The 22095-nt window shown below is 45.1% G+C and overlaps 1 protein-coding gene across 1 annotated transcript in view; it reads right to left on the minus strand.

Annotated features, from left to right (window-relative positions):
• LAMA3 (laminin subunit alpha 3) overlaps window positions 1-20750 on the minus strand; it is a 259483-nt gene extending 238733 nt beyond the window's left edge. Inside the window, 1 exon segment of the mRNA XM_014479149.2 lies at window positions 20084-20750. Coding sequence (XP_014334635.2) covers window positions 20084-20362 — 279 coding nt within the window. The 5' untranslated portion in view covers window positions 20363-20750.
• Between the last annotated feature and the right edge of the window lie 1345 nt (window positions 20751-22095).

Here is a 22095-nt window from a genome sequence, read left to right on the forward strand (position 1 = left end):
TTTATTGTTTGAACAATCATTCATTCATTCAACTTTTCCAGATCACTTCCAATGTGTGGAGCACTGTGTTGGATGCTAGGGTAAAAACAAAGGAACAAACAAGAGGTGGGCCCTGCTCTAGAAGAAATTCAGTGGGAGAGAAGAGAAGTAACTCAAACACAAGATGTCACCAGCAGGTGTTCTGATAAAGGAAGCACTGGGCAGGGAGAGGTGTGGGTGCCAGGAGAGACACGCCACGCTTTCTCCTGCTAAATCTTCACTACACTCTCAGGTTTGCATCAAACTCTTCAGAACTTAAGGACCCAGGGTATATGCCCAGTAGTGGGACTTCTGGGTCATATGGTAGATTTATTCCTAGTTTTTTAAGTAGAGACGCAGATGTAGAGCACGAATTTGTGGACACAATGGGGGAAGGAGAAGGTGCATGAATGGAGAAAGTGGCATTGACATATATACACTATCGTGTGTAAAACAGATAACTAGTGGCAACCTGCTGTATAACACAGGGAGCTCAGCCCAGTGCTGTGACGACCCAGAGGGGTGGGGTGGGGAGAGGTGAGGGAGGCTCAAGAGAGAGGGGACATGTACAATTATGGCTGATTCGCACTGTTGTACAGCAGAAACTAACACAACATTGTGAAGCAATATTCCTCCAACTAAAAAATAAATTAAAAAAAAAAAACCTTAAAAACACAAAAGTGAAGGCTCAGAGAGGTGAAGGGGCTCAAACCACACAGCTAGGACCTGCAGGAACCAGGACCCGCCTGTGAATCTGGCTCAGAACGCCATCCATCCTGGCCTGACAGCCCCAGAAGCTGCATCAGAGAGCCCCATCTTGGATTTGGATGGAGTGTGAGGCCAAGCTGGAATCACAATTATGTGATTTTCCAAACACCTGCCCACAAGCAGCTGTGTGGGAAGAGCCCCAGCTGAGGAGAACACCCCGTCTGACAGTCTCAACTGCCCACCCGCAGGTGGCACAAAAAACAAAGCAAGATCTAACCACAGGCATCCATCAATGGCCCCGGTACACAATCACCACGTTCCCGCTGCCATGAACGCCCTTCCGAGGCTCCTGAAGTTACGTGCCTTCAAGGCACGGTCTCAAGTGACCAGACCCCAGCCAGCTGGAGTCCTGATGCGGAGAACATTCTGGAATGCACCCCTTTCAAACGTGGGGTTGTTCCCTCACCAAACCTTGTTCAGAACATTCTCCTTTCTGAGAGGCACAAAGCATATGGACAGGTTACCTACAAGTAAGACAAGTGTCTTGTCAATTTCCTGAGCACCTAAACATCTTCACAGAGTGGGGTGAAGGGCAATCACAGAGCACAGGAGAGCACCCAGCTCTGCTGCCCCCCCACCCACAGATTTCACCCCACTGGGAGGGGGAGCTTTGCCTGCCAATGTGCTGGGTTCCTGGAGGAAGGGACTCGAGAGAAGAAGGGGAAAAAAAAAAAAAGGGTTCTAGGTTGGTTCCAGGTATGTATTTTTTTTAAGGCAAATATCTGCCGAATGTACACCAATTACTCAAAAACTATGTCCACTCAGGACAAATTCGAGAGATTATGCTTCTCTTTCAATTTGTTTGAAATAGGTGCATTTTGATGTAGAATGATGGAGGTCCAAATTCTGCCTTCACCAGCCACAACTTCAAAATGTTAATCAAACTGTTCAGTCCCCTTGGGTTTCATTTTCTCTTTGTTTAAATGGGCTAACACTACCAACCTTATGCAGTGATCACGAGGATGCAATGAGGTGCCGTCCATAGTGATCACACCACCACTAGAATCACTGGGGTGTTTCTCCATTCATCTACTGATCAACACTTAGGTCGTTTCCATATCTTGGCAATTGTAAATAATGTTGTTATAAACATTGGGGTGCAGATATCTTTCCAAACTAGTGCTTTTGGGCTTTTAAGATATATACCCAGGAGTGGAATTGCTGAGTCATATGGTAGTTCTAGGGCTTCCCCCATGTGGCTCATTGATAAAGAACCTGCCTGCCAATGCAGGAGACAGAAGAAACAGAAGTTTGACTCTCGGGTTGGGAAGAACCCCTGGAGAAGGGAATGACAACCCACTCCAGTATTCTTGCCTGGAGAATCCCACAGACAAGGGAGCCTATCGGGCTACAGTCCACGGGGTCATAAAGAGTCGGACACGACTGAAGCGACAGAATGCAAGCATGCATGGTAGCTCTATGTTTAATTTTTTGAGAGACATCCATACTATTTCCCAGGAGAAGGAGATGGCACCCCACTCCAGTACTCTTGCCTGGAAAATCCCATGGACAGAGGGGCCTGGTAGGCTGCAGTCCATGGGGTCACTAAGAGTCGGACAAGACTGAGCAACTTCACTTTCATTTTTCACTTTCATGCATTGGAGGATGAAATGGCAACCCACTCCAGTGTTCTTGCCTGGAGAATCCCAGGGACGGAGGAGCCTGGTGGGCTGCTGTCTATGGGGTCCCACAGAGTCGGACACGACTGAAGCGACTTAGCAGCAGCAGCAGCAGCATACTATTTCCCACAATGGCTGCACCAATTTACATTCCCACCAACAGAGCACAAGTAAAACCCATCTCTTTAGCAGTTTCCATAAAATCCTCTTCTTCTCCTTCTCCCTCTATTCTCTTGTTCCCTATATATAGTGCTGGCATTTCACTGGCAATAAAGGATCACTTGGTACCTGTGGTTACAGGTAAGTGGCCTGCTTACAAACAAACCCAGGTTTCTGAGGTAGGCCAGGCCACACTTAAGCTTGTCCACATAACGCCCCAAACCCAAAGCACTTCCTCTTTGGGGCTTTATCCCAAAGGCTAGATTTATGAAAGAAGCTCCGCGCTGATAATTTGTTCATCCAGCCACCAACTACTGAGCTGCTAAGCGCCAGTTAGTGTCTTCAGGAGAGAGTCTGACGTTGACCTGATTCAGTCCGCCAACCAAGCGTTTCCCTCTTGATTCCACTTCAGATATTAATGTCCTTATGAAATAATTACACTCTTTACTGCTTTATTTTCTCATTGTCCCAATGCCCTCAACTCTTTTGTTCACTCTTTTAAAATTTTATCAGTCACCCAAATTCCTTGTGTAAAATCTTTGCCACCAATGCCTTTCATGCACACAAACCTTCAGTCATATTTAGTCTCTGCAGAGCCAATCCCAGGACACAGTGAACTGGGCCTTTCATTTCACAGCCTCACCTCATCCTTTTCCTGTCGCTGCCTCCAGACCCTGACTAGTGAAGGACTCCTCCAGAGCACTGACTCCGTGTGATAAGGGATCCAGGGGCCCCAAACTTCCACCACCCCACCTGTGTTAAGCAATCCTCACTTTATGCCCCGCTGAAATGTTCTTCATATTTAAGGATTACTCTCCACGTGGGTGATCCCTAAATATTTGTTCAACCGAGAGCTCTCCTTATTCTGTTTAGGGACTAATTTTGAGTTATCAGATTGCAAAGTCTCAAAAGCAGAGACCCTAGAACCACCTGAGAGCCCTATGCAATACCTGCATCCTCCACCCTCCCACACACAGATAACTCACACACTGGTCAACAAACACTGCTGACTGACCGAGAGGCTGGCTATCTGGTTGAAAGCTGACGTTACTGCCTGGGATTGAGCATTTGTGCCCCGCCGCCCCACCCCCATTCATATGTTAAGACATAACCCACTGGAAGATGGTAGCAGGATGAAGGCTTCAAGTACACAAGTGGGATTAGTGCCCTTGAAGAAGAGGCCCCGAGGAAATCCTTCATCCCTCCCACCTGGTGAGGACAGCGATGAAACAGCCAGGAGCAAACGTGGGTCTTCACGAAACACTGAATCTGCCCACACTTGACCTTGGATCTCAGCCTCCAGAACTGTGAGGAATAAATTTCTGGTTTTTAGAAGCTATCCGATCTATTTTTTTGTTGTTATAGCAGCCCAAAAGGACTAACACGAGCTGTCATAAGACAGTACCTCACCCTGGCTTAGAACAACAGAAAGTTGTCATCTCATGGCTCTGGAGGCTGAAAGTCTGAAATCAAGGCATCGGCAAAGCCTGTTCCTTCTGAAGCCTGTAGCGGAAGAATCTTCCTTTGCCCTTTCCAGCTGCCGGTGGCCCAGTCCTAGCCATCAGTCTCAGCCACTGCATTAGGCTCCCCTACTTAGAAATTCAACACACCGGGGCCATACCTGTCCTCCAAAGGCAGGTTGTTGAAAGTCAGGGTTTTGTTTTGTTTTGTTTTGTTTTGTTTTGTTTTTTGTCAAACAGCACTTCCATCAAGGTGTTGCTCCAGCAGGCTAATTCTATGATGGGGCTACCCTTTGAACACTTCTCCAAAAAGCATCTATGAAGTGTCCATGATAAGCTGCCGCAGGGAAAACAAATAGCAGGAAAATGTGGCCCCACCCTCAGGAAGCTCATGATTTCATAAAGATCCAGGCATGACAATCAATGGCTTCAAGGTGATGAATGGAGTTTGAGCGAGGTGGCACAGAGCTTGGCTGGAACTCTGAGGGAAGAACAGTTGGCTCAGTAGTGTGAGCACAGCATGGCAGGTTAGAACATGAACTCTGTGAGGTGGAGGAACCTAGGGCTTGTTATACAGAGTGAAGTAAGTCAGAAAGAGAAAAGCCAACAGAGTATATTAACATATATAGATGGAAACTAGAAAATGGTATTGAAGAACCTATTTGCAGGGAAGGAATGGAGACGCAGATGTAGAGAACGGACCCATGGACACAGTGGGGGCAGGAAAGAAAGGGGCCAACAGAGAAAGCGGCAAGAACACAAATACACTGTCAGGTGCTAAGATGGCTGGCTGGTGAGAAGCTGTCGAGTAGCCTGGGGAGCCCAGTCTGCTGCTCCATGATGACCTGGAGGAATGGGATGGGGGCTGGGGAGGGAGACGCGGAAGGGAGGCAATGATCAAGGCTGATTCGCACTGTTGGACAGCAGAAACCAACACAACATTGTAAAAAAATTTTTTTAATTTTTAAAAAAAAGAAATGAAGAGCATGAACTCTGCAGCCAGAGTACCTGGCTTTACTACCTACTAGCTGCGTGACTTTGAACAAATCACTTAACTCCTGTGCGCTTCAGTGTCCTCATTGAGACAATGAGCATGCCAAGAGTCCCTCCTTCATAAATTGTTGTGAGGATTAAGAAGTCAGTTTGTGAAAGGTGCTTTAGAACAGTGCCAGGCGTGGGTAAGTGTTCAATTAATACTCTGCACGAAAGAGAGAAGCAAGATGGATGGCCGGTGAGACGTTGTTGCGTAGCGTGGGGAGCCCAGTCTGGTGCTCCGAGATGACCTGGAGGAATGGGATAGCGGGTGGGGAGGGAGGCACAGGAGAGAGGCCAGACTGTTCTCCTTGCTCACCATTCTGCCCGCCCCACCTTATTTGGCATTACTCCTGTACACAGTATACAGTGCAACATGAAAGTAATGGAGAATTACTTCCATACCCCACGGTTAAGATATGCATTGAAAATCTAACTAAAACCCATACTGCTATCAAGCTAATATTCATTTCTTACTTCCACATGTATTTTCTAAGCATCTAGGAATGGGAGGCGGGGATTCCCTGGTAGCTCAGCTGGTAAAGAATCCGCCTGCAATGCAGGAGACCCTGGTTCAATCCCTGGGTCGGGAAGTTCCTCTGGAGAAGGAATAGACTACCCACTCCAGTATTCTTCCTGGAGAATCCTCATGGACAGAGGAGCCTGGCGGGCTATATAGTCCATGGGGTCACAAAGGGTCGGACACAACTGAGCAACTAAGCCCAGGACGGGAAAACCACTGAGAGAATACAATACGCTTACGACATTTGAGAAACTGGCAGGACACACGGGACCCAATGAGTTAGCTCCCAGGGCATGTTATACCCTGTTGGCAGGAGGGATCTAATCAAGGATCTGCTAGCTCATGCAAACAACTCTTTTTTGAGAAGCAGAAAAAGGCTCCCTGACTCTCAACAGATACAGCCTTGCCCAGGCTGGATTTTCAGCCCTGTTGGCCAGGAGCTTATGCATACAGCAGAAACCAGGTAGTTCTACTGACTAAAACCACTTAGTCAATAGGTCAGAGGTACCATTTAATCAATTTTTTCCTCACTAGTCAAATTGTTCCAGAATGTTGAGCAAAAGTTAACATAGGTTTCACAAAAGCTCAAATCACAATGGGAAATAAATTTATGGTCTCAGTTCAGTTCAGTCGCTGAGTTGTGTTCGACTCTGCAACCCCATGAATCGCAGCACACCAGGCCTCCCTGTCCATCACCAACTCCCAGAGTTCACTCAGACTCACGTCCATCGAGTTGGTGATGCCATCCAGCCATCTCATCCTCTGTCGTCCCCTTCTCCTCCTGCCCCCAATCCCTCCCAGCATCAGAGTCTTTTCCGATGAGTCAACTCTTCACATGAGGTGGCCAAAGTACTGGAGTTTCAGCTTTGGCATCATCCCTTCCAAAGAACACCCAGGGCTGATCTCCTTTAAAATGGACTGGTTGGATCTCCTTGCAGTCCAAGGGACTCTCAAGAGTCTTCTCCAATGCCACAGTTCAAAAGCATCAGTTCTTCGGCGCTCAGCCTTCTTCACAGTCCAACTCTCACATCCATACATGACCACTGGAAAAACCATAGCCTTGACTAGACGGACCTTTGTTGGCAAAGTAATGTCTCTGCTTTTGAATATGCTATCTAGGTTGGTCATAACTTTTCTTCCAAGGAGTAAGCATCTTTTAATTTCATGGCTGCAATCACCATCTGCAGTGACTTTGGAGCTCAAAAAAATAAAGTCTGACACTATTTCCACTGTTTCCCCATCTATTTCCCATGAAGTGATGGGACCAGATGCCATGATCTTCGTTTTCTGAATGCTGAGCTTTAAGCCAACTTTTTCATTCTCCACTTTCACTTTCATCAAGAGGCTTTTTAGTTCCTCTTCACTTTCTGCCATAAGGGTGGTATCCTCTGCATATCTGAGGTTATTGATATATTTCTCCCAGCAATCTTGATTCCAGCTTGTGCTTCTTCCAGCCCAGCATTTCTCATGATGTATTCTGCATATAAGTTAAATAAGCAGGGTGACAATATACAGCCTTGACGTAGTCCTTTTCCTATTTGGAACCAGTCTGTTGTTCCATGTCCAGTTCTAATTGTTGCTTCCTGACCTGCATATTTATGGTCTAGAAGAATATATTAGTGCTACCAAGTGTTCGTCACTCAGTCGTGTCCAACTCTTTGCGACCCCACGGATGGCAGCCCACCAGGCTTCTCTGTCCATGGAATTCTCCAGTCAAGAATACTGGAGTGGGTTGCCATTTCCTTCTCCAGGGGATCTTCCCAACCCAGGCATTGAACCTGGGTCTCCTGCATTGCAGGCAGATTCTTTGCCACCTAAGCCACCAGAGAAGCCCTCAGTTCAGTTCGTGCTACCAAAACTCACCTTAAAAAATTAATACCTCCCCCAAAATGTTACTTCAGCTGATAAAAAAAAGTGTGTATATATGATGTGTGTCTATATAGGAATTAACAGATATATATGTAACTCCTAGCTCTGTCCACTGAAAGGGTCTAGAAGCAGTGACACACCAGTAACAATGAGCACGCCTCATATCCAGATCTTGGTTTCTACATATCTTATTAATTAAAAAAAACAAAGCTCTCTGGTTAGCTCTCTAGTTAGTTTCAACACTGGGGCAAAGAAAATTAACAGTGACCCTAGAACATCTCATGGTACCAGAAAGCATATAAAAAGTAAAGTCCTGGGCTTCCCTGGTGGTTAAGTGGTAAAGAATCCACTTGCCAATGCAGGAGACACAGATTTGATCCCTGATCTGGGAAGACCCCACGTGCCACAGAGCAACTAAGCCTATGTGCCACAACTACGGAATCTGTGCTCTAGAGCCCAAGAGCCACAACTACTGAGCCCATGTGCCGCAGCTACGGAAGCCCGCATGCCCTAGAACCTGTGCTCTGCAACGAGAAGCCACTGCCGTGAGAAGCCTGAGCACTGCAACGAGAAAGTAGACCCAGCTTGCCGCAACTAGAGGAAAGTCCCTGCAGCAATGAAGACCCAGCACAGTCAAAAATAAATGCATAAATAAAATTATTAAAAATTAAAAAAACCTGCATAAATAAATAATATCTGAACAGTTATTAACACATTCAGTTCCGTTCATTTCAGTTCACTCAGTCATGTCTGACTCTGCGACCCCATGGACTGCAGCACGCCAGGCTTCCCTGTTCACCACCAACTCCCAGAGCCTACTCAAACTCATGTCCATTGAGTCGGTGATGCCATCCAACCATCTCATCCTCTGTCTTTCCCTTTTCCTTCTACCCTCAATCTTTCCCAGCATCAGGGTCTTTTCAAATGAGTCAGTTCTTTGCAGCAGGTGGCCAAAGTATTGGAGTTTCAGCTTCAGCATCAGTCCTTCCAATGAATATTCAGGATTGATTTCCTTTAGGATGGACTGGTTGGATCACCTTGCAGTCCAAGGGACTCTCAAGAGTCTTCAAGACCACAGTTCAAAAGCATCAATTCATTACCAAAACAATTTAACATGGTTATTCTGTAGAAAGCTTTAAAAGTCTTTATGCCTATGGATTATTCAGCATGCCAAATGTGTTCAGTGTATAATGCGCTGTACATTCCATTATTAAAAGAACTTTTCACTCAAAAATTTTAAATGACTATTGTGACAAATCATTTTTGTAGCTTACCACTTCAGAAGTTTTATCTAAGAATTTTTTCACTCTATGGAAAAACATATTTACTGAGCACTGACTATGTGCCAGGAAACATAATAAGCGCTTTTATCCTCCAGTAAACCTGTGAGATACATTATTATTAGTCTTATAGATGAGAAAACTGAGATTTTACAATTTTCCAAGGTCAGAGAGCTGCAAGAGTAAGAATTCAAACTCAGGTCTACAAGATTGTAGAGTCACAGTTCTTCATCTCTAAGTGAGAGTAGTTTGCTAATATGTACAGTGAAGTGATATTTTATTTTCCCTCACAGGAGCTTCCCTGGTCTTTCAAAAAAATTGGGCTATGGTACTTCCCTGATGGCCCAGGGGTGGGGAAACCTTGCAACGTAGGTGACGCAGGTTCGATCCCTGGTCCAGGAGGATTCCACATGCTTCAGGCCAATTAAGCCCTCACACCACAACTAAGACCTGATGCAGCCAAATAAATAAATAAATATCTAAAAAAGAAAGAAAGAAAGAAAAATGGGCCATATAAAGGCCAATCATCTACAGAAAGATCCACACCAAGACACATTATAATCAAACTGTCAAAGACAGAAATTTTGAAAACAGCAAGAGAGAAGCAATTCATCCCACAAAACGGATCCTCAATAAGATGAACAACTTATTTTTCATTGGAAACTATGGAAGCCAGATCACAGTGAGATTATACAGTGCTAAAAGAAAATAAAATTGTCAGTCAAGAATTCTATAAAATTAGTCTTCAAAAATGAGGGAGAAATTAAGGCATCCCCAAATAAAAGCTGAAGGTGTTTGCTGCTAGTAAATAGACCTGCCCTACAAGAAATGTTAAAAGGAGTCCTTCGAGTTGAAATAAAGGACATTAGACAGTAACACAAAGCCATACAAAGAAATACAGAACACAAGTACCATTTGCGTAGGTAAACACAAAAGCCAGCATTATTGCAATTTTGGTTTGTAACTCTTTTTTTCCTATGGGATTTAAAAGACAAATGAATAGAACAATGATTATATTTCTATCTTGAGGGGCAACAATGTGCAAAGATGTCATTTGTGACAACAACACGATGAAAGTGGAGGACAGACCTGTACAGGAGCAGAGTTTTAGATGCTGTTGAAAACTAAGCTGGTATCATTTCAAACTGGACTGTTATAGATTTAGGATGTTAACTGTAATCCTCAGAGTAAGCACTAAGAAAATAACTTTTAAAAATTCACAGGGGACTTCCTTGGCAGTCCAGCAGTTAAGACTCCAGCCTCCACTGCAATGGTGTGGGTTTGATCCCTGGTTGGGGAACTAAGATCCCACATGTCATGTGGTGCAATCAAAACACAAACTTACAGAACAAGAGATGAAGAGCAAATCAAAATGGTACATTTGAAAAATTAAACACAAAAGAAAGCAGTAATGAAGAAACTGAGGAATTAAAAATTACATGACATATAGAAAACAAATAGCAAAATGGCAGAACTGTCTTCATTCAGAAATGTCCTTTGAATGTGAACAGATTAGACTTACCAATTAAAATCAGAAAGTGGCATATTCTATTCGATTTTTTAAAATATATGTATGTTCTAAAACTAGACTCCAGTGATAGTTGCACAACTCTAAAAACTTACTGAAAATTATTGAATTCACATTTTAAATGGATGTATGTTATGGTATTTAAATTATGCCTCACTAAAGCTGTTAAAAATGACTTACATGCTCCAATCTACTTTTAAGAAAAGATGCAAACAAGATGGGTAGCTTTCACATTCATGTGTACAATAAAGATGTAAAACACACAGCTATCTTTCTGTAATGGTTTAGGTACAGTGTTCTTATAAGTAAGGGGTTGAAATTAATAACCGTTTGTCCTCTCCTTTCGCTATGATTTTCTCAGATTAAATGATCCACACTCTCAATGCCACAGAAGAGCATGAAGTGAAATCTTGTAATTCAAGGACTGGACAATTCCAGTTCTAACTTCACCCTGAAGGTCCACAAGCCCCAATAATCTGTGATGTTTTGAGTAACAAATTTAAATTGCTGAGAAGACACATTTGCACATTTGTTTGCTAGTGAGTGAATTTGGATCTCTGAAGGAAAACACTTAGGCTTCCTTCAAATGACTTGTAGGTAAACTTTCCCTGCTAAACTTTGGCTACTGTCCACAAACACACAACAACTATTAGAAAAATCCTTTTTTAAAAAAGATCATTTGTCATTCAAGTGCTGACCATAATCATTGGTCTGAAGTTTTGAAATAACTCTATTAGTAACTGTTACATGGAGAAGGCAATGGCACCCTACTCCAGTACTCTTGCCTGGAGAATCCCAGAGTCGGGGGAGCCTGGTGGGCTTCCATCTATGGGGTCGCACAGAGTCGGACACAACTGAAGCGACTTAGCAGCAGCAGCAGTAGCAGCAGTACCTGTTACAAACATATCAGTGGACTCAGTAAATGTCTTAGATGTCCCCAAATTTTCACATCAGTTTCACAAAGGAAAGGGACCTTGTTGAACTTAACAAAAGGCTCCCTCTCACAATAGGTCTATAAACAGAGCCTTAGTGAAGCTTTCCTGTTTATGACTGTAAGTCCAAGTTACACACACAAACCGGAACTGTGTTGCTCACACAATAGCATCATGCTCATACTTAGCCATAACTCAGGTATGTATACTTCTCTATCATTACCATTCAGGTTAAATCTAAGTGCATTGAAAGAACACGTAAAAGATATGTTGAACTGTCAATGTACAAAATCAGGATGATATGTTTGCTGGGAATTCCCTGGTGGTCCAGTGGTAACTGGGGCTTGCTTCCCAGGTAGCGCTAGTGGAAAGAAGCTGCCTGCCAATACAGGAGACCTAAGAGACTCGGGATCAAACCCTGGGTTGGGAAGATCTGGAGGAGGAAATGGCAACCCACTCCAGTGTTCTTGCCTGGAAAATCCCATGGACAGAGGAGCCTGGTGGGCTATAGTCCAAGGAATCCTAAAGATATGACTGAAGTGACTTAGGACGCACCCGTGCCAGTGGTCACTCTGAGCTTCCACTGCAGGGGTCATGGGTTCAATACCTGGAGGGGGAACTAAGATCTCAAAAACTGTGCAGTGTGGCCAGAAATTTTTTTTAAAAAAAGATAATGGGATGTAACATGGAGAAAGTAACATGGAAACATACATTATCATACGTAAAATATATAGCCAAAGTAAATTCGCTGTGTGATTCAGGGAACTCAAACTGGGTCTCTGTAACAACCTGCTGCTGCTGCTAAGTCGCTTCAGTCGTGTCCTACTCTGTGCGACCCCATAGACGGCAGCCCACGAGGCTCCCCCGTCCCTGGGATTCTCCAGGCAAGAACACTGGAGTGGGTTGCCATTTCCTTCTCCAACGCATGAAAGTGAAAAGTGAAAGTGAAGTCACTCAGTCGTGTCCGACTCTTAGCGACCCACGGACTGCGGCCCACCAGGCTCCTCTGTCCATGGGATTTTCCAGGCAAGAGTATTGGAGTGGGGTGCCATTGCCTTCTCTGCTGTAACAACCTAGACCTATGTAAACCTATGGCTGATTCATGTTGATGTTTGGTAGAAACCAACACAATACTGTAAAGCAATTATCCTTCAAATAAAAATAAATAAAAAATTTTAAAAGATCATATATTTGGTAAATACATGCAGTTCATTCATTGTGAGCATAGTGCTCATGTCAAGCTAAACCAGATACAAGGTTATATTTTCAACACAGCCTTCCACTTTCATTTTATCATCATCTCTATCAGAGGTCAGTAAACTCAGTCCTCCCTTGGTATCCATGAAGGACTGGTTCCAGGAACCCCACAGATACCTAAATCTGCAGATGTTCAAGTCCCTGATATAAAACGGTATATATTTGCATATAATGTATGCACATTCTCCCAAGTACTTTAAATCACTTCCAAATAACACCTAATATTAATGCAATGTAAATACTATGCAAATAGTTGCCAGCATAGGGCAAATTAAAGTTTTGCTCTGGAGAACTTTCTAAATTTTTTTTCTCCCGAGTATTTTCAACCCACAGTTGGTTCAATCTGTGGATTCGAAACCCAGAGATACTGACGGCTGCCAGTAATAATGTCTTTACATTCCTTGGGTAAGTAAACATTTAAAATTAAAGCACAGGGACTTCCCTGATGGTCCGGCAGTTAGAACTATGCATTCCCAATGTAGGGAGCCCAGGTTCAATCCCTGGTCAAGGAACTAGATCCCATATGCTGCAACTATGACCTGGTGTGGCCAAATAAATTTTTTTTTGAAATTAAAGCACAAACTGTGACATATTTCGATTGTAGTTACTTTTCATCAGAATAGAATTAATTTGTATATTTTCTTATCTGCTCTTTAGGGTCAGGCTGGGACGTGCACGTGCGGACCATTTGCTGCAAATCTGCAATGCTTGCACCTGGACACACCTCTCCCTGAGTGACAAAATACAAAGATACTATATTGGACTAAAAATAACTTCATGCATGCTCAGTTAGGGCAAATCCTGGATAAGAGATACAAAAAGACCAAAAAACCCAACAGCCACTGCTGAAGACCTTGGAGCAAAAGCAAGGTACAGTTCATTCCCCCAACTCCTGCCCTGGAGGCACACACGACCACCTAAGTGGTGGGCGACCACCTAAACCACCCCTCCGACCTGACTCGAACTCTGGACGCACCCTTGCGTGTTCAGTCGCTCAGTTCTGTCTGACTCTGTGATCCCATGGACTGTAGCCCGCCAGGCTCCTCTGTCCATGGGAGTTTTTCCAGGCAAGAATAGTGGAGAAGGTTGCCATTTCCTCCTCCAGGGGATCTTCCTGACCCAGGGGTCCAGCCCAGTGTGTCTCCTGCCCTCCACACAAATAAGTAACAAGCTTGCCCGCCGACCTCTCCCACGGAGTGAGCAAAGGAACCTGTTGGTTCTCACTCCCCAGCTGCTGCAGCAGGGGCCCCAATAAAGCCTTGCCTGAATTTCCTGTCTGGACTCTGATCAATTTCTATTGATTAAGGAGGCCAGGAACCCTAGTAGTAACATTTATATTAACATCAACTGTATCTTCACTCTGCCATCCTTTCATTCAATAGTTTCAGAGCATCTGTTCTGTTCCAGGCTTCGTCCTAAGCACTGGAGAAACCATGGGGAACAGGACAAGACAGGATCCCTGAATCACAGAGCTCTCAAACACCAAAACTTAATGTCTGAGCAGTAACAAGTATATAAAATCTTGTTTAATGAACTTAAGTACAGAAAAACCACTGCAAACATTTTTCACACAACAAACAAACTACAGACTTTTTAAATGCCCTGCCTATTGACACATGCTACTGTTCAAGTACCCACGTTACTATTATTATAGAATCAACCCCATAAACCCGGGTTGTTGTTGGTTTTATTTTTTTTCCCTAAGATGTGACTTTTATCCATTTTTTACTTTTTTGCAAAATCCTTTTGACCTGAAATTCTAAACTCTAGCTGGCCCCCAAATTTTATTTTTAGAGACTTCAAAAAAATAGAACTATTTTTACTAACTTTTCTCTGTCTCCCAGCTCGAGCTGTATATCAGCAGATTTAAGATGACTAAAACTGGAACTTCCCTGGTGGTCTAATAACTAAGGCTCCACACTCCCAACGCAGGAGGTCCCGGTTCAATCCCCGGTCAGAGAACTCGATTCCACATGCCACAACAAAAGATCCTGCATGCCATAGCTAATACCCAACAAAGTCAAATAAAGATATAAATATTTTTTAAAAAAAGATGACCATCACTCAGATACAGCCAAATGATTAGTCTTAATCTCTCTCCCCTTCCCCTACCCGTCTCCCACCACACCTCACTTTTCTGAAAGGAAGGTCTGCACCAGCTGCTACTAACACTGAGCCAGAACAAGTGTCTAAGAGTCCAGCTTCTGGAATTGGCCTTCTCCTTCTGTCTCCAACATGTTTCTCTCCTAATCACGTCAGCTCCTCTCACAGTAGTCATCAGTGCACCTGCTCAAGCCTCAACTGTAAAAGCAGAAAGCACTTTTGCTCACCCGTATTTTTAGAGATTTAAGCCTGAAACCAGACAGAGTTCTCCTCCTTCAGGCTACACCTTGGCCTGGAAATGCAGTCAGCTGAGAGATTTAAGCCTGACACCAGACAGCGTTCTCCTCCTTCAGGCTACACCTTGGCCTGGAAATGCAGTCAGCTGAGTGACCTCAGGAAGCCACTGCCTACTCTATCTAGGCCTGTAGACTCAGGTTTAAGCATTTATTATGGAAACTCAATCAGAACAAGAAACATGACTTTTATGTACTTCTCAAAACAGTAGTGGCAACGTACGACACTCAATAAAAATACGAGCTGAGGAGGATGAGAGTTGGCCCATTTCTAGGCAAAATTGGGGACAAAGAATCAGCTGAAAATTTCCTGGATACCTTCCCTCCTCCTTACGTTTACTCTTCCCACAATTAGAACTACTACTACTACTAAGTCACTTCAGTCGTGTCCGACTCTGTGCAACCCCATAGACAGCAGCCCACCAGGCTCCCCTGTCCCTGGGATTCTCCAGGCAAGAACACTGGACTGGGCTGCCATTTCCTTCTCCAATGCATGAAAGTGAAAAGTGAAAGTGAAGTCGCTCAGTCGTGTCCAACTCTTCGAGACCCCATGGACCGCAGCCTCCCAGGCTCCTCCATCCATGGGATTTTCCAGGCAAGAGTACTGGAGTGGGGTGCCATTGCCTTCTCCGACAATTAGAACAGTTCTCTCCAAAGCTGGGTGTCCCAGGCAATCCAGTGGGATGCAAGAAGCGAATACTCAAACTGTCTGGTTTACTTAAAATGAAGAAATTCAATTTTCCTAATATACAGATTGCCTCTGTATATTATGGCATCACTGATGCCGCAATGAACTCTGAACTTGGGCAAATTCTGGGAGATGCTGAGGGACAGGGAGGCCTGGCATGCTGCAGTCCATGGGGTCACAAAGAGGCGGACACAACTGGCTGACTGAACAACAGCAACACATTGCCTACAGGCCTTCACTCAGTCCACAAGTCAACTAGCCACAAGAGTTCCGAGTGTCTGTTCAAGGGAAGAGGAGGGCTCTGACCCACCAGGCTATTACCTGCTGAGGACACGTGAAGCTTATGTGCACTCAATTAAGTGGACAGGTGGATTCTATTCTTCTAAGCAGCAGAAGAGTTACAACATTGTACTGAAAAGGAGAGTGATCATGAAATTCTTTTGGCTACACAGGTTCACTGGTTTTCTCATGGAAAAGTACTTAAAACACCTCTTAAATTTAAAGCTGAGTTACAGTTTTTTTCCCCACAAAAGTTCCAAATTGACAGACTCTCGCTGGGATGACCAGTGACTGCCAGGAATACGTGCGTGCTCAGTCACTTGCGTTGTATCTGACTCTTTGTGACCCCGTGGCCTGTAGCCCACCAGGCTTCTCTGTCCACGGGATTCTCCAGGCAAGGATACTGGAGCGGGTGCCATGCCCTTCTCCAAGGGATCTTCCCAACCCAGGGATCGAACTGGTGTCTCCTAAGTCTCCTGCAATATAGGCATATTCTTTACCGCTGAACTACTTGATAAATATTTACAAAACAACAGAGGTACTTTGTTCCATCAAAGAAAGTGTGTTGTTTTTAAAATACGTGAAAAAGTAAATACTGTTCTAAAGAAATGCATGCCTTGGAAAGAATTTTGAAAAATAGGTGTTTGGAAATGTGTCGTCTTTTGTTGCTGAAAAGCTGGAACTGTGTTACTCTAAAAGCTCTTACATTTGTACATTTTAAAAACACAGAAACAGAATTTTCTAACATATTTCAATATTTTGCAAGAGAAGAATGAACTTTGAATCCATTGTTTATAACATTAAAACACAACACCTTCCTACCAGGAAGTACTGAATTCCACTTTAAAAATGAACATATACTGGCCAAGTTTCTACATTAAAAAAAAAAAAAAAAAACTAGAATAATTGGAGGATGGAGCAGAAGTACAAGTACCACGGTTCAGGAAACTCTCACAGGGTCCGGTTTTTAGAAAGGCTGCTCACTTAGTTTAACACTCTATCACTGCATCTTGAAAAGAAAAATGCAAAAAAGCAAAATGGCTGTCTGGGGAGGCCTTACAAATAGCTGTGAAAAGAAGAGAAGCGAAAAGCAAAGGAGAAAAGGAAAGATATACTCATTTGAATGCAAAGTTCCAAAGAATAGCAAGGAGAGATAAGAAAGCCTTCCTCAGCGATCAGTGCAAAGAAATAGAGGAAAATAATAGAATGGGAAAGACTAGACATCTCTTCAAGAAAAGTAGTGATACCAAGGGAACATTTCAAGCAAATATGGGCTCAATAAAGGACAGAAATGGTATGGACCTAACAGAAGCAGAAGATATTAAGAAGAGGTGGCAAGAATACACAGAAGAACTGTACAAAAAAAGATCTTCATGACCCAGATAATCACAATGGTGTGATCACTCACCTAGAGCCAGACATCCTGGAATGTGAAGTCAAGTGGGCCTTAGGAAGCATCACTACGAACAAAGCTAGTGGAGGTGATGGAATTCCAGTTGAGCTATTTCAAATCCTGAAAGACGATGCTGTGAAAATGCTACACTCAATATGCCAGCAAACTTGGAAAACTCAGCAGTGGCCACAGGACTGGAAAAGGTCAGTTTTCATTCCAATCCCGAAGAAAGGCAATGCCAAAGAATGCTCAAAAGTTGTGCTCAAAGAATGCACAACTGCACTCATCTCACCCGCTAATAAAGTAATGCTCAAAATTTTCCAAGCCAGGCTTCTTCAACAGTACGTGAACTGTGAACTTCCAGATGTTCAAACTGGTTTTAGAAAAGGCAGAGGAACCATAGATCAAATTGCCAACATCTGCTGGATCATCAAAAAAAGCAAGATAATTCCAGAAAAACATCTATTTCTACTTTATTGATTACGCCAAAGCCTTTGACTGTGTGGATCACAATAAACTGTGGAAAATTCTGAAGGAGATGGGAATACCAGACCACCTGACCTGCCTCTTGAGAAACCTGTACACAGGTCAGAAAGCAACAGTTAGAACTGGACATGGAACAACAGACTGGTCCCAAATAGGGAAAGGAGTACGTCAAGGCTGTATATTGTTACCCTGCTTGTTTAACTTCTATGCAGAGTACATCATGAGAAATGCTGGGCTGGATGAAGCACAAGCTGGAATCAAGGTTGCTGGGAGAATATCAATAACCTCAGATATGCAGATGACACCACCCTTGGCAGAAAGTGAAGAAGAACTAAAGAGTTTCTTGATGAAAGTGAAAGAGGAGAGTGAAAAAGTTGGCTTAAAGCTCAACATTCAGAAAACGAAGATCATGGCATCTGGTCCCATCACTTCATGGCAAACAGATAGGCAAACAGTGGAAACTTATTTTGGGGGGCTCCAAAATCACTGCAGATGGTGATTTCAGCCATGAAATTAAAAGACGCTTACTCCTTGGAAGGAAAGTTATGACCAACCTAGATAGCATATTAAAAAGCAGAGACATTACTTTGCCAACAAAGGTCCATCTAGTCAAGGCTATGGTTTTTCCAATAGTCATGCATGGATGTGAGAGTTGGACTATAAAGAAAGCTGAGTGCCAAGAACTGATGCTTTTGAACTGTGGTCCTGGAGAAGACTCTTGAGGGTCCCTTGGACTGCAAGGAGATCCATCCAGTCTATCCTAAAGGAGATCAGTCCTGAGTGTTCATTGGAAGGACTGATGTTGAAGCTGAAACTCCAATACTCTGGCCACCTGATGCGAAGAGCTGACTCACTGGAAAAGACCCTGATGCTGGGAAAGATTGAAGGCCGGAGGAGAAGGGGATGACAGAGGATGAGATGGTTGGGTGGTACCACCGACTCAATGGACATGGGTTTGGGTGAACTCTGGGAGTTGGTGATGGACAGGGAGGCCTGGCTTGCTGCGGCCCGTGGGGTCACAAAGAGTTGGACATGACTGAGCAACTGAACTGAACTGATATGCATAAATTTTGAACAAGCAGCTCCACAATTTCATTTTGCAATACACTCTGAAAATTATGCAGCTGGCTCTGGAACTCAGGAGTCAATGTAGTTTTCATTTGAATTTACATATTTTTGAGGTATTTTCTCAGTGACGACAACCACAAAATTCAAGTATGAATGTAAAACCAACTTTGAATGGCTATATCATGCTGCTAAACTACACTTGTCAAAAATAATTATATGTGATTAATACTTGTTTATTTATAACTAGTTATACACAATCACAAATAAAACATTTAGAGAAAGCAAAACTATTTGGAGCTGTTACTAAAGAAAATTAAAAGCATTTTTATTTTTATATTAATAGTACACACAAATTAATGTCATACATGCATATCATTTATAAATAAATTAGCATCTATTTCATAAGAATATACTGCATGTTCAACAACTTGTCAAAAAACTTTCTAAAACAGACCTAGCCTCCTAATGATAATCTTTTCCTTTTGGAGCCCAAACTCCGAAATTACTCCCTCTTCCGGCAATACTTTACTCAGCAATACTTCAGGAGAGGGAGGGAGGCAGTGACCAGCTTGGTTGGTAAAGAGGATTCAGAGTCAGGACTGGGTTCAAACCCAAGCGTCCTCTGTGATGTAGCCGCATTTGTTAACCTTTCATCTGATCAGTGCTCAGAGTAGTGTGAGGCTCATGTGTAAGGACCTGGCACACCTCCAGACGCTGATGAAGTACCAGTGACACCGGCATCCACACAGGTGTTTCCAGTAGGAGCCCGATGCACTCAGCACCCTTGTCTCTACCTGGTCCCCTCGCCCCAGTGACTGGATGGTGGCAACACTTCAGGTTGTGAGTGAGCTGCGTCTTTCTGGTGACTCCGGAGTGGTAATACTGATATAACTCAAAGGTTTCTCTCTTTAAATATACCAGGGGATCTAACTGCTATTAACTTCTCTTCATAAGCTCAGGGAGATGAAGGGCCTGGACGGAGGGGCGTCGGTGAGGCCCTCGGGGACTCAAGGCCCGGCCGGGCGCTCCCTGGGTGACGGATGCAGCAGGACAGTACCACCGTTCAGTCCATCCCAGGAGTGCAGCTTCGGACTTTCTCCTGGGCTCGCCCCAACGGAACCTCAGCCCTTCACCTCGCATGCTTCACCCATCCCGGCCTCGAGCGGCTTGTCCCCGAGGGCAGTGCTCCCCAAGATTACTCCGGGGGCCGCGGAGCCCCGCAGGAGTTCCCCAAGAGAGTGCTAGGGAAAGGGTCCGACCCCTTCGCCTCAGGGTGGCTGCCCCGCGCGGGGAGGGAGCCCGCCCCCCGCGGTCTCCCGGGACCTTACCTGGATGGTGTGGCCGCTGCCTGGGGCGGTGGGGCCCCCCACCAACTTGCAGTAGAGCTCGGGCCGGGGCCGCGTGCCGCCGGGCTCCCGCTCCCCGCAGGTGGCGGTGGCCCAAATCCTGGCCGCCTCGGCCAGGTTGAAGTAGGGCGGGTGCAGGCTGAGCCCGGCCGGGGACTGGGGGTGTCGAGCCGCCGCGCACCCCGCCTGCACCAGCAGCAGCGACAGCAGCGGCAGCACCGACCCCGGTACCCAGTCCCGAGCCCGCCCGGCCGCTGCCATCCCGCCGCGCGCGGTCCTCCTGGCTGGGCGGCCTGCGGAGGGGCTGGGGGCCCCGCGAACGATGCTCACGCGACGAGCGAGCGCCGCCCGGGCGTGGGTGGTGGCGGCGGATGCGCGCCCGCGCCCCACGCGCCGGGTGCCGGCGGCGAGGGGGCGGCTCCTCGGGGCTGGAACGTGCCGCGGCCGCAGCGGGCACCCGCCCGACCAGGAACTGACAGCGCTGGGCCTCGGCCCGAAGACTGCGGCTCCGCCAGCGCGCTGCAAACTTCGCGGGCGGGGAGGGCCAGAGGCGTGTCCCGGTTCCCAGCCCCGCGGCTGAAGGGAGTCCCGGACCGCCCCACCTTCCCACTGCCCGGGCAGAGATCGGGTAGTCCGCTTCTCCGGAGCCTCTAGGTGGACCTCGGACTAGGGGCAAGGAGGTTCCGGCGAACAGGGTGAGACAGTAGCTGCCACCGCCTGCAGAACCTCCACCAGAGCCATTGTGGGTTCCCAGATGAGTTTCAGTTGTCGAAGGACAAGTCCCGTCAATTCTGTCACTGGGCGCCAACAAGATCTATGGCACTGCAGATACATCCTGAGGGTGGGATCAAAGGCGCTCCGGGGAACTGGGAGTGACCGAAGGTATGCAACTTTAAGACAGCCACTAGGGCAAGCTGTAGTTTGCCAGGCTGTAAAGCCACCTCACTGAAAAGACTGATGCTGAAGTTGAAGCTGAAATTGTTCAGCCACCTGATATGAAGAGCCGACTGACTGGAAATTACCCTGATACTGGGAAAGATTGAAGGCAAAAGAAGAAGGGAGTGGCAGAGGATGAGATGGTTAGATAGCATCACTGACTCAATGGACATGAATTTGAGCAAACTCAGAGAGATGGTGAAGGACAGGGGAGCCTGGCATGCCGCAGTCCATGGGGTTGCAAAGAGTCAGACACGACTTAGCCTTAGCGACTGAACAACAACAAACAAACCTACCTTGGGGGAAATCCTTCAGACGCCCCATCTGCTGTGTTTTACAGGTAAACAGCAATGTTGAGTACATTACTCTTAGCTGTCACATGGCCTCTGAGTAGAGGACAATAACTTCCCATCTCCCAGGGCTGAGGCTTGGTCTTGAGGCAGGACACTTCACCAAAAAGGAGATGGCACAAGCCCTCTAACGATTGGAGGAGGGTGCCATTGCTGCAGGCCAGGACGAACGAAAGTGCCTTGAGAAAGAAGGACCAGAGCTAGAGCTTCCAAAGATGGAGAAGGGAAAAAGAGGTCCAGTGTGAGAGCGCTCCTGGAACAAAAATTGAGATGAAGATTAAAATGGAACAGTTCAAAGAAGAGAGAGCTAACTAGCATATTTATTAAATACTGGGATACGTTGTAGTAGGGAGGAAGTGTGTCTATTTAATCTTATGTTCTTCAAAAACAAACAGAAGGAGAAAGGGATTTGTGGGGATAACACAAAACTTCAGACTGATAAATTGACTACATAAAAAAAAATGTGTGCACCAAAAAGCAAACAGAACAAATCAAAAACAAATAAGGAAAAAATGTATATCACAAATGACTTGTGATTAATGACTTTAATATATAAAATGCATTTACAAAATAATTCAAGAAAGCTGAAAAATAGAGGCTAATAGATCTAACAACTGACAGGAAAATAAATTCGTTAAGCTAACAAACATATTAAAAAAATTGACCTTTCTGAGAATTGAAATGCAAACATAGCACCAATAAGATTCG

Source organism: Bos mutus, chromosome 24, assembly GCF_027580195.1.
Source record: "Bos mutus isolate GX-2022 chromosome 24, NWIPB_WYAK_1.1, whole genome shotgun sequence".
NCBI classification, from domain to species: domain Eukaryota; kingdom Metazoa; phylum Chordata; class Mammalia; order Artiodactyla; family Bovidae; genus Bos; species Bos mutus.